The sequence below is a fragment of the Colletotrichum lupini genome, chromosome 10, assembly GCF_023278565.1.
Source record: "Colletotrichum lupini chromosome 10, complete sequence".
Taxonomy (NCBI): Eukaryota; Fungi; Ascomycota; class Sordariomycetes; order Glomerellales; family Glomerellaceae; genus Colletotrichum; species Colletotrichum lupini.
In genome coordinates this window covers 675980-689468 of record NC_064673.1, presented here as the reverse complement: position 1 = coordinate 689468, position 13489 = coordinate 675980, and the positions used below count along the sequence as shown (strand labels likewise).

The window sequence follows — 13489 nt, the reverse complement described above, 5'->3', positions numbered from 1 at the left end:
AAAGTTAATATTAAGTATCTTTATTACGTATTTTAATAAAACTTTATAACTAACTATAACTAGCCGTAGCCGTTACTAAGTAGTTATTAATACTAACTAAACTTAAAATATTAATAACCCTGCTATTATAATATATTAATTACTTTTTAAATAGCTAAAAACTACTCCCTATTTTTTACTTTTTTTAATAATATTAGAATTTTCTTTTTAATCTTTTTTAATTTACTCCTATATAACGATTTTAAAGTATTAATAATACTCAGGAGTTAGTTAAGTATTTCGAGGTTATTATATTATATTAATTAAATGTTAATAAGGGTAATACTTATATTAATATATATATTTCGGAGTTTTAAGTTAATAATATCTAATCCGTATTCTTTAAAACGACCTTATTATAGTTCGGGGTCCTTTAATATAATACTTATAAAATTAAACTTCTAGCCCTTAAGATATCCTTATAAATCGATAAGTTAGCGTCTTAGTATTTTAATAATATATATTTAAAGTAAACAATTCGATAATAATAATAATAGTAATAATAATAGTATAATAATAATAAATAATAAGGGAAGTAGCGTTTCTTAATTTTAATAAAAAAACGAAGTAATATATATATCTATATATATATATATACGAGTTAAAGTTAAAAACGTAGTAAATATTAATAAAGTTAGTATTATACTTAACAATAGTAACGAGGGTATTTCTAATACTATATTATTATAAGCTATTATTACCTAGAGGGTAATAAACTTAGCTAAGTAAGCGGCTTATAACGTAGTAATATTAAGCGCTTAATATCGCTATTAATCCATAATTATAAACTTTATAAGAGGGAAAGTTTAAAAAAGTAAAAAATCTAAAAAAATAGTTTAATAAAATAGTATAAGTATTTATTAATATTATATATTAATACCGTATAACTAATATCAAGAATCGCCCGAGTAGTTAATAAAGGTAAAAATAAAAAATAAATAAATAATACTAAGAATTGCCTAAGTAGCTAGTAAAAGTATAATATAAAAATAAATAAATATATAGTTTTTTTTAATACTTAATATATAGTACGGCCCTAGTAGATTGCTCTATTAGAGGGAAACCCCTTTTTATAAAATCAAACTCCTTATTAAAAAGCTTTCTAAGTTTTAATTTTATTATATATTTATATTTATATTACAATTAACTTTACTCATTAAATATTTATATTCTTTCAATATATTATTTTTTAAAACTTTTATAAAAAACTAGACTATAAGCATTTACTAATACTATATATTAATATTATAAAAATAATATCAAGACCTACTTAAGTAGTTAATAAATATAAAATATAAAATTAGATTTCAAAAAATTAAAACTTATTAAAGGCTTAATAAAAGTAAAATAACTAAAATAATTAAAAATACTTTTTATAATTATTAAGCTATTAAGAACTAGTACTTAATTACTCTAATTAAGGTATATATTTATTTTACTATTCTACTTTTACTAACTACTTAGGCAATTTTTAATATTAGTTATATAGTATTAATATATAGTATTAGTAAATACTTATACTATTTTATTAAACTATTTTTTCGATTTATTTTTACTTTTTAAACTTTCTTTTTTATAAAGTCTATAAATATAAATTAATAGTAATATTAGGTGCGGGATATTATTACTTTATAAGCCCACGTACCTAGTTAAGTTCGTAGCCCTTTTAAGTAATAGCTTTATAATAATATAATATTAAAAATACCCTCGTTACCGTTATTAAGAACGATACTAACCTTATAATATTTACCTTAATACTTTTAACTTTACTTATATATATATATATATTCATTACCTCGTTTCTTTTATTAAAATTAAAAAACGCTTCCCTTACTATTTATTATTATTATTATTAAACTATTTATTTTAAAAATACTTAAAATACCGAGATATCAATAACTTAATAACCTATAAGGATACCTTAGGGGCTAGTATTTCGATCTTATTAATATTATATTTAATAATCCCGATTTATAAAAGAATTATTTAGAGGAGTATAAACTAATTATTATTAATTTAAAAATCCGAAATAATAATACCTTTATAAAAATCGCTATTATTAATACCGAACTTATATAATATTAATATAGCTCTAAAATACTTAGTTAATTCTAAAATATAATTAATATTTTAATATTATAATAATAAAATAAAAAGTCCAGAGAGATTAAAAAAAGAAATTTAGAGTTATTAAAAAAAATAAAGATTAAAAAATAGCTTTTAGCTATTTAAAAAATAATTAATATATTATAATAAAGTAATTAGTATTTTAAGTTTAGTTCGTATTAATAGTTATGGCCGGCCATTATTAATTATAAAGTTTATTATATAATAAAAACTCGGTATTAACCCTAGTAGACCAGCTTGCCCGTGAGGGCAAAGTTAGCCCCTAATGAGGCGGACCGGACCCCAAAGGGTTAAGGTATGTATTTTAAGAAGAAACTATTCAATTTAACGATTTCTAATAAAATATTAGTTAGAAGTATCCTATTGGCTTCTGTGACGTCACGTCGCTTTGAACTTTGCCCGGCAGGCAAGTCTTCCAGGCAAACCCGAATTTCCATATCCCCGTGTATGCCCTCCCGACGAACAGGCAACTTGCCCATTGCATTTCTCGATAGGGATGCGCAACTCATTCCAAGATGGCCGCAAGATCGGCATCCCGCGATTCGAATCCTCCCATGCCCTTCACCGGCGACGCTGACAAGGGCAAATCCAGCCGAGATCTTTCACCAGTATTCCCACTTCTCAACAACGACGAAACGGCGAAAGCTCTATCCTCCGATGCTGCGATGCAAATCCGTCCCGGCGAAGATGACGTCGATGAAGAACCCGCGGTCGCAAAGCCCTTTGTCAGAACGTCAAGTCCTGACTCTGCAGCTCGGGCGGCGGATGCTTATGATGAAAAGGGTCCCGATCGCCTCGATCGCAAGATGCATAAATTCAGCCTTTATGAGACTGCCACGCGGTACTACATCGTGGGGGGAGACGTGACGGAGAAGCGGTACCGCATTCTCAAGATTGAAAGAACAACCGACGACTCGGAGCTCAGCATTACGGACGACAAGATCATCTACAGCCAAAAGGAGATGAACCAGTTGTTGGATACGATCGACGATGGCAACAAAGGCACTGGTGGCATCAAGCTCCGATGCACTGCCTGGGGCTTGCTAGGTTTCATCAAGTTCACTGGACCGTACTACATGCTCCTGATCACGAAAAAGAGCACAGTGGCAATGATTGGGGGGCATTATATCTACCAAGTCGATGGTACAGAGCTTGTGCCGCTGACGCCCAATCGATTCAAGGCGGACGTTCGCAACACCGAAGAGTCCCGGTTCTTGGGCATACTGAACAACCTGGATCTTACCAGGTCGTTCTATTACAGCTATTCGTACGATATTACACGCACACTGCAGCACAATCTGACAAGGGAGCGCGAAGCGCTTGCGCGGGGGCTTCCAGGGACCATGGATGACTTCAATGGCATGTTTGTGTGGAACAGCCACCTGCTGCAGCCGGCCATGAAAGCACTCAAGGACCCGTTCGACTGGTGCCATCCCATCATCCATGGTTATATTGACCAAGCTGGTGAGTACTGGCAAATGACACTAATAAGTCAACTGGGCATCTACCTGACTGCGTTTCATAGCCTTATCGATATACGGGCGCACTGCGTATATCACCATCATTGCTCGGCGATCTCGTTTCTTTGCTGGTGCGAGGTTTCTCAAACGAGGGGCCAACGACCTCGTGAGTTTGCCCAACTAGTATGCAAGAAACAATGCGGCTGACACTATGTGAATAGGGTTACGTTGCAAATGATGTTGAGACGGAGCAAGTCGTCTCAGAAGCCTTGACAACTTCATTCCATGCCCCAGGACACAGGCTATTCTCCAGCCCGCAGTACACTTCCTATGTTCAGCACCGGGGAAGCATTCCCCTGTACTGGACACAGGATAACACGGGCGTGACACCAAAACCCCCCATCGAGTTGAATCTCGTCGATCCTTTCTACAGTGCTGCCGCTCTTCATTTCGACAACCTTTTCGAGCGCTACGGCGCTCCCATTTATGTGCTGAATCTCGTCAAAGCGAGAGAACGGACGCCGCGGGAATCCAAGCTGCTGTTGGAGTATACAAACGCAATCAACTACCTGAACCAGTTCTTACCCGAAGGCCGCAAAATCATTCACAAGGCGTGGGACATGAGCCGAGCGGCGAAGAGTCGTGACCAGGACGTTATAGGTACACTGGAGCGCATTGCCGAGGATGTTGTCACCACGACCGGATTCTTCCATGATGGCGACGGCAAGGTGTACCCAACCAGCGTCCAAAACGGCGTGGCCCGAACCAACTGTATAGACTGTCTTGACCGAACCAACGCTGCCCAATTCGTCATTGGGAAGAGGGCCCTAGGCCATCAGCTTCATGCACTCGGCATTCTCGAAGACACCTCCATCAACTATGACACAGACGCCGTTAATCTCTTCACTCACATGTATCACGATCACGGTGACACTATTGCTGTGCAATATGGTGGCTCCCAGCTTGTCAATACCATGGAGACATACCGCAAGATCAATCAATGGACGAGCCACTCTCGCGACATGATCGAGAGCTTCAAGAGGTATTACAATAACTCTTTCCTAGATGGGCAGCGCCAAGAAGCGTACAACCTCTTCCTCGGCAACTACATATTTGCTCAAGGGCAACCAATGCTATGGGACCTTGCGACCGACTACTACCTTCATCATGCGGACCCACGAGCTTGGTCCGAAAAGACGAAGCGAAACTACATCAATTGGTATACTGCAGACAACTTGCAGGAAAGAAGTTTCCCGCCTTACATGCCACCCCCAGGCGAGGCAAAGAACAAGCCAGTATCTCACTTTGATGATTACTGGGTCGAATACTATCGCCCATCCACACTCTCGTCATTCCTGAAAATGTTTCCCTATAAAATGAACTCAACCATCAAATACATACCCTTCAAATCCACGCAAGATGGACGGTATGACCTGAGTCCTTTCCGGGTTCGCAATGAGACTGATATGGACGCCCACGAGAAGAAGAAGCCCAAAAAAGAGGTGACAATCGTCGATCCGCAAGACTTGAAGTCCCCTCGGGACATTGACGCTGCATCGGTCATGTCGGACCGTACTGCAGGTGGGAAGGGGATTTCCATTCACCGCTGGCTTCAGCCAATGCAGGACAGAGTGACTGGGCATCATGGAATTATGAAAGAGACCCATGCAGAACCACAAGATCCGTCAAAGATCAAGCCCACAGCCCAGGAAAAGACTAAAGCGGCTCAGTGGACCTTCACGAAGGCCGTTAGTGAGTCCCTCAATCCATCCGTCAGCCAACAAGAGGCCGAGGACTATGAGCGGTACATCAGCCACCCGCAAAACCTGCCGCTGGTAGTGTCTGCCGAAACGATCCAGGCAGAAAACCAATCCGAGTACCAGCACTATGTCCAGAGCAGTGAGCAAAGCGACGCGATAACGCCTGTCGGTACCGAGGAGGATATCGCTGTATATGCGGAGCTCCTCAAGGTTGGCAGCAATCCTCTTACCGTTACCGAGGAGGATGCTCAGAAGAAGCGATACAAGGCCTATAGGAAATGGCTTCGTGGCAAGTCGTTCTTCAAACAGCAGCCACTTGATTGAGGTCACCTCCGCTGTTCCCTTCACCTACCGCCACTGCCCCATCCCCCTGGTCTCCAAACAAGTCTTCGAGCCTAGGCTCCGCAGCTAGCAATGCCGATATGTGAGGCTTTAAGGGCATATCGGCCGCTGCAAAGATCGCGCGCAGGATAGGTGCAAGTTTGGAGATTTCAGCTAAAGCCTCTTTGGTCGCCGCATTCTCAGGCCCGTTCCTTTGCTCAGCGAGCATATTCAACCAGCAAACGCTGGTGGATCTAAGCACTTCGCCTGCATGTGTCCCGTTTGGAATTCTCGGCCAGCAGTTCACCAGTATGGCACCGAATGCCTGCGCAGCCGCTTGTATGCTGCTCGGATGAGAAGCGAGAAAGGGGTCCGTCATGATTGCAGAAACCATGGACAGGAGTTCCTATGGAATAGTTAGCAGTCGAGGCACCACGCTGGAGACATGTGGAGTTACCTTCAAATGTGCTGTGGCAAGAAAGCCGAGTTCGTTGACGATAGAGGTCGTTTGTCGAGCAAGTAATTCAACAATTCCAACATAGTCGGACGCTTGCCAGTAGCCCATGAAAACTCCTTCCCTGAGCAAACGAGTAAGAAGTCCTTTCTTTTTGTCTCTGTCCCCCTCCCCAGGAAACTGAATTTTGGCGAGCCGGATGATTGCACTATATGCCGGATCAAGTAGCAGGAGGGACTCTTTCTCAGGCGTCAGAGTTGGCAAGGATAGTAAGGTGGGGAAGACGGATTGCTCAAATATGTCACCCAGGCCGGTTTGGACGAGAACCTTGCCTGGGCATTTGACGAGAAAGTCGCCTAGAACAGCCAGGCCCCTTGCTTTATTTTCTGTATCGGGGTCGTCTAAGAGAGCGAGGAGAACTGGAGTGAACAATGGCCAACTTTTTTCGACAAGCGCATCCTGTAGATTAATGGTTAGCCGGCCATTCCAGCATCATGACTACTTGATATCGGAAGTGTGACCAACATGGGATTGTTCCACAGCCCAGGAAAACACTGTAATGGCATAAGCTTGAGTGGTTTTCCAAGATTTCGCGTCATCGGTATCAGCGGAAGCGCCAGGAGTGAAGCGGTCCTGACTGTCGTCGGCGAAATGAGCTTTTCTGCCGGTGGAAGTGATGCGACTAGAGCTGTTCCGAGAGAAGAGGGGTCGAATAAAGCCCTCCAGCACTACCGATGTGATGAACGCCTGCTTTTGAACACCGTCCAATGAACGCTCCAGGATCTCTCTAGCATAAAGCTCTGCATTGACGGTCGTCCAGGTTCTCTTGCGGTCGGTGTATGCAGCGATAGCAATGAGATCTTGGTCGTCAAGCGATGGAGAAAATCTCACGACAAGACTTCTCAAGATATCCAACGCCTGCTCGGCTAGAGCTGGGTCAGTGTTTGACAGCGGGCCAGAAGAGCTGCTCAGTAACCCCAGTGCATGGCTAGATAGCTGTGCGATAGACTCGTGATCTTGAGGCCCTTCGTCGATGCGGTCGGCGTTTCTGAGACAGAGTGAAAGAGCGCTGAGAGTGGATATTGGTGGCTGCTGGTGGTGTTAATGACTAACAGTGTAAGATGAATTAGATGGACTAATAGGTCGAACCCACAAAATGCTCGACCTCCGATAAGTCTCGTGCGAGGTCTGTGAGAGTATATCGTTTTGGTAGATCTGTAGCTCCTGTCAGCTTCCAATGTCTAACGAAGCACTGCTTTGATCGCGAGGGAAATGCGGACCTCTATCGACGTTGAACTCAAGTGAGCTTGACGTAGCTCGATGCAGGGCCTCAACTACGTCGGAGAGCATAGCGGGCAATGGTGAGACCAAATAAACGTGGACGATCGAGGCGGGACAGGGCCCTTGATGCGGTTTGTTTACTTGTATGCAGGTAGTATGACAGGTTCCTTTCTGGGCAAGTTGGGACCACGGATGACATGAGAAGTCTGACTTCTTCGCTGCCGAAATCAAGTAGATGGTTAACCGTTGATGGAAGCAAGTAGCAGCAGGATTGAGCGGGCACAGTGAGAGCGAAATCAATGCGTGCAGCCTTCAGAGGGCAAATCGTACAGACATGTACAGTACATATATAGTGTTATACACTGTGTGGTGCTGTGCAGGCTTCTCCAACATTTTGTACTCGAGTACAGGCAGACCGGCAATGAAGGACCGCCGCATTGAAGACGTAAGGAATATACAGAAAATCTGCCTTCATAGACAGAGAGATGTCACAGAAAATTTGGTGGCATTTCCCTCACAGCTTCAATAAGCAAGTGGTCTTCGGGTATTTCAAGCCGGCCCCCCTCAGGCAATAATATTGTCTTCACCGGCATAACCCCTCCTCGCCGTCACTCCTTTGTCAAGTAGAACCTGCATCTAGCACTGCCAAAGACAGTCGAAGTCTTAGCTCGATTTATAGTGCAGAGCCCGTCTTCAAGGGCATCCTGCCCAGTACAGCTGGGTTCATCATATGGGAAGCCCTTCGATCCCTAGTTCTACTGCCCGTCGTCGCACCTCTTCGATGGCCCCTGCCGGCTCAGTCTCGTCTGGGTGACGAAGCTGCCAGGCAACGCAAACATCCAAGGCCTGGCCCATCCACTTGCCGGGGCGGACACCGAGTTCTTTTCCCAGCAATCGCCCGTCCACCAGGCGCGTCAACGAAGGTGCGTCCATGACGTCCAGATCAGTAAGGTGGTCCAGGAACTTTTGCCATCCAGAGAGAAACTCTGCTCTGTCTGTGGCGGAATGAGCAAGCTTTTCCGGGGCAAGGTACGAGGTGTACGGAGATGGCGGTACTTACCCGTAGGTGAATCGGATGGCAACTTTTCAATAGCCTCGACAAGTAAGGCATAGAGTACCTGGATTCGCCAGTGGCCTCCATGGCTGTCCCACTTACGAATTGCCATACCAACGATGCCCCTTTCGGTAGTCCTAGATTGCCCGGCACCAAAGCTTTTCTTCAGACCAAGAATCTCGACGCGGTGGCGATATGCTGCAGTAATTACATCGCAAAGCTTGTTGGGGGCCTTGATGCCTTCCCGGGCAACCAGCGTAGTCAGAGGCACAGTACCCCGAGCCTTTGGTAATGGTACTTCCTCCGTTATGTGGGAGTACGGGGTAATTGCAGCCAAATTCCAAGCAAAGTATGCAGCTTCGTCGGATGTGACGAGAACATCATAGATCAATCCGGGGTCCTTGTCATGAGCGAGCCTGTCAAGGAGATCGTAGGCCAGTTTCCACTTGGAGAGATCAGGTGACGGGTGACCGCTATCACTAGAATCCGTGAAGATGGCCTCGTACAGGTTGAGGGTTCGAATCAAGTCCAGAGACATGCATGGGTTCTTACCTGCTCCAGCACAAAGCCAAACGAGTCAGTTCACCAGATTCGTATATCAAAAAAGTTAAGCATAGGCAGACGAACCCTTTAGCATCTTTTCCATCTCGACACCAACCCTTTCGCGGCTAATTTTAAGTTTCAGAGCGTTCAAAACTTGGGGGTCGGCCATGACTGCAGTGGCAGCAGGATCAATTGAAAAGTCGAGACGACTGGCGAAGCGGAGCAATCTCATGACTCTGAGGGGATCGTCTGTAAAGGTCTGGAAAGGCTCCATGGGTGTGCGGATCAGGCGAGACTTCATGTCTGCGAGTCCTCCGGTCAGATCTTCGACCAGGCCGGTGTGCAAATTGTAAAAGAGGGCGTTAATGGTGGCATCGCGGCGCAGAGCATCTTCCTCGGCAGTACCAAACTCCATCGTAGGATTGCGACTGTCCTGAGTGTACGTCTCCTTGCGTAGATTGACAAAGTCAACGTCCAGACCAAACATACGCGTAGTCGCTGTCTCGAGGTGCTTCGACTTATCGGGATTCGCGGCAATCCTGTGGAGGCTGCCCATATCATCGGGACCAATACTGTGCTTCTTTGTATGCTCTTCTAGAGCACAGTAGTCGCGCAGCTCCAGACTAAAGGCATACCCAGTCATGGCATTGATGGCAGTATCAATATCGTGAGACTCTATGCCAAGGAGTTTATCACGAACCCAGCCCCCAGCCCATCGAAGGACGAGAGGCTCAGGTGAACGACCGGCTCCATCGATAAAGGCAGCAACGTCAACCAAAAGATCCCTCAATTGCTGCTCTTTGGAAGTAAGACTGAGTGTCGGGGGATCATTTGCAGTGGTGAAGTTGCTCATAGACGAGGCGGCAATGGAGGTGGTCATCTTGGACGGCGAAGAGACAGACGGACGACCCACAAACGCGTCAAAGTTTCTCTTCATGAGGCAAGGGTACAAGGATGCGCGCGGCACCGAGCAGCGGTTCCAGGTCAAGACAGATCGAGGCCGAGCACAGGTACGTAGCATGACACGACAGGCCTGACAGTTGGAAGGTGTCGAGTCGGCAGATGCGCCAGTGCAGAAAGTCGAGGGGTAGAACGTGCGCCGCGTTAGACCACGGGCCTTGATCTTTGAGTTTCGAGATAGAGTCCTTCTGGTCTCACTCCAGAAGCAGCCCCAGCTTAATCACCTTGGCTAGGGTGGTCGTGGTAGCAGTGGTGATGGAGGCGGAGGCGCAAGCACAAGCGCGGTTGCATGAGGTAAGGAAAGGGCGCAGCACAGGCCTTGAGGCAAGCAGTCTGGATCCCGGGATCGTCAAAGGAAGTCGATGAATGGTGGGTTGATGATGTGGGTGCGGCTGATCATGCAAGACCGCACTGGGGTTTGAGGTGATGGTGAGCTCAAGATGAAAAGTCGATACGAGTGGCTGGTGCGCGGTTAGCTGATGGATAGTAAGGTTGGGGCAAGGCGTCAGGGCGATGAGACGAGACAGGTCGCGACAAGTCAAGATGAGTAGAGCGAAGAAGGGTGAGTCAAACCAAGAGAGCCAGGACTTGGTGTCGAAAAATCAATCATTAGGGACAAGTGATATGAATATGATTAAGACGTTGTCTGAAATTACAAGCTCATCTTGGAGGGGGTATGTATGATGTACTCATATAAGCCAGAGATGAGAGTCATTGGGATTTTGACTCACAACTTGCTACGGGTATCTAGTCAACCGAGACCCTGTAATTGGGCCAACGAACTTGATGTTTGCTTCGAGTTCGCCAAACGTGACAGTAAGAAGAGGAAAGGAAGTAATGAGTGTGCCGTGCACCGGCGAAAACCTGGCTCTGGCAGGCAGTGGTGATAGACAATGAGTCTTTACTCAGGCAGGCACACAGCGCGCAGCACGCAGGCACGGGCAAGTGACTTGTTAAGCACCTTAGTGCTTAGGTACCTGAAAGTGCTGATTTGCCCATGACTCCACAGGAGTGATTACGTAAGGAGACTTTTTAGTATGATTATGTAATGCACAGAGTCTGAGTTGACGTCGTTTCAAAGTGTATGTGAGTGGTGAACTCAAGTGGACCTTTCTTCACTCTACCTTGCAACCTTACTCCGTACTTGACCAACTTACCTTGTCTTTGGCTAATACTATACTAAACTTCCCGTGTCATCTGATTCGTCCAGGGATAAGGCTCGCGCGGACAGAGATGGGGTTGTCGGAAGCCCAAAATTGGTGGTGAGACCAAGTTTTCCATATTGCTGCCCCTCTGTCAAAGCATAGCGACGAGGGTATGTTGGGCACCGTCACTACGGATACCGTCCAGTGCTTGTGGTGTCTTGAGGGCCTCTTGTCCAAAACATACTGTCAGCTTCAGCCCCAAACGGACAATCATCACTTAGTGATACAACTTTTAACGGACCTGAATCCCACACAAGGCTGGGATACCGCGATAAAAGTCCATCTTCGACCATACCTTGCCAGGAGCAGATCCACACCTCTTCCTGCTTGACCACCTCAGTTGGGGGATTTCCCCCAGGGGATAGCATGACCGTGGTCGTAGTTTGGCCAAGGTTGGCTTAGCTTCCGCCGGCCACGTTCCCGTCCACCTTTAACCTTGATTACTCTTCCTTTCTGTTTGATCAACCGCTGGCACTACCACCACCTGACAAGCTACTGTATGCTCTTTAGACTGGCTCACGAGGATCATGCATCACACCGCTGTTGTCACCGGCTGGCGGGTCGATCCGAGGCAATTTTGTCTTCTCTCCCTCTCTCATGAGCAACGGCCAACGGGATCGATTCCATAGCTCTGCCGCACACTGGAAGGGGAAAGGCTCATGCGATTGGCCCCGCAACCATGGGGTTTGACAACTTCGTTTCACACAACATCGGTGCGCAGCCCACGTCGCCTGTTTCAAACGATGCCTGTCTCACGAAGGTAGGTTCGCCGCCCTTGGCAACTACCCACCTTGCCTAGTACCCTGCTACGTTTACCCGCTACTCATCTTTCGGTCCATCTTGAAACTAGTTACACTGGATTGTGAACTTGCTGTCTAGTCAGCGGCTTCAATTCCCCAAAGCATCTCGTCCGTTGGTCGGTGCGTGCTGGCTGCATATGCAAGCGGCAAAGGGTCATCTCAAACTTCATCTCATTATTAGTAATTCGCGGCATTCCTAGCTCCAACGGCTACTTTTTCTGTGAGGCCCGGTCAGATCACCAAGCCCGTTCCTACATCGTGGCATGTAGCTGATACGTCACAGGAATTGTCTTCCTAGAACTCCAGCCTATCGTATACGAATCCAACTGCAGAGGATGGGATCTGAAGTTGCCTATATGCACGTATGGTATGCTCCCGCATCGACATGCTGCATGCGGTAGCCACCATTGTGTGCAAACCGACCTCGTCCACCATCGCTACTGTTAGCCACCAGTCACTTAGTCTCAGCATGCACTACATGGGAGCACTTGCCATTTCTCCTCATCACGTACATGGAACGACTGCAACCTCCGTGTTTCTTTTTCCCTGAGTGCGACAAGCAAGCACCATGGCTATGACTCAAAGACTGAAAGATGTCAGGACAGAAATAGCATCTTCAGGTGCTCTCGATACCCGCCACAATCCACAGTAGCCTCTCTTTTGGCATCCATTCCTCTGCCTTGGTGGCCGTTGCTCGATGCTCGGTGCCCTCTGGGAACCCTGCGTCGTGTTGAGCGTTGAGAGGCTACAAGGTCATCGCCCCTCGCCATAGCTTTGACTAGTATTGAACCGAGCTATGGCGCTCCGCAGCACAGGGCACAGTCGATTCTCGCGTATAACAACCAGTTCTAACGCGTGTCCTACCATCGGCTGTACGATTTGCCGGTTTGCCAGCCGTTGCACCTGTGCGCGGCTCATAATCGACCTTGACTTGACTCGGCTCGACCCGACTGGCCTACGCAAAGAACGAGTTATTCGAATTCGTACTGCCTTGCCGACCATCTGTGCGTGCGTGATTCTCGCCGTTGTCGGCCGCAGCGGTTTGATCCGTCTGCACATGTGCTCTCTTTGCAACGCTGGTCGACAGCGTCTCCCTTCATCTACATTGTCTAGCTACTAATGCATCTGCCATACTGGCTTGTGAGTGTCTACTCAGGGTTATCCACGCCACGGCGGTAGATCATTTCTGCCCGTGCGTTCGTAGTTGACTGCAAGTTCAATCCCATTGGGCTGCCAACTCCCGGGCTCGTTCTTACATTCCCCCCTGCAACAATCACGTCGTACCCCGGTGATCTGGATCCGGCGTTGACTACGGCAGACTGCAAGAGGCACTCCGCTAAAACCGTTCTTTCTAATAGACCTACGGCTACTGTAAATTTTAGGCATTAATAGCGCGACTTTCTTATATATATAAATAAATATTATAATAAACCCTGTATATTATTATAAGGAATTACTTATGACTATAGGTAGTAGTGGTTACGT

At 45.9% G+C, this 13489-nt stretch overlaps 2 protein-coding genes across 2 annotated transcripts; one reads left to right on the top strand and one right to left on the bottom strand.

Moving 5' to 3' along the window:
• Positions 1 to 2681: 2681 nt before the first annotated feature.
• Positions 2682 to 5710, top strand: CLUP02_17403 (uncharacterized protein; the record flags this gene model as incomplete). The annotated part of the gene is made up of 3 exons (XM_049296315.1): positions 2682 to 3630; positions 3692 to 3792; positions 3848 to 5710. 3 exons carry the CDS (start codon positions 2682 to 2684, stop codon positions 5708 to 5710), a joined length of 2913 nt encoding a protein of 970 aa, XP_049137539.1.
• A 215-nt stretch (positions 5711 to 5925) lies between these two features.
• On the bottom strand, positions 5926 to 11487 carry CLUP02_17402 (poly A polymerase head domain-containing protein; the record flags this gene model as incomplete). The annotated part of the gene is made up of 18 exons (XM_049296314.1): positions 5926 to 5961; positions 6015 to 6113; positions 6165 to 6620; positions 6687 to 7253; positions 7315 to 7376; positions 7442 to 7495; positions 7584 to 7752; positions 7806 to 7911; positions 8055 to 8146; positions 8217 to 8437; positions 8503 to 9048; positions 9124 to 10162; positions 10224 to 10586; positions 10779 to 10863; positions 10917 to 10985; positions 11054 to 11097; positions 11229 to 11387; positions 11446 to 11487. 18 exons carry the CDS (start codon positions 11485 to 11487, stop codon positions 5926 to 5928), a joined length of 4209 nt encoding a protein of 1402 aa, XP_049137538.1.
• Between the last annotated feature and the right edge of the window lie 2002 nt (positions 11488 to 13489).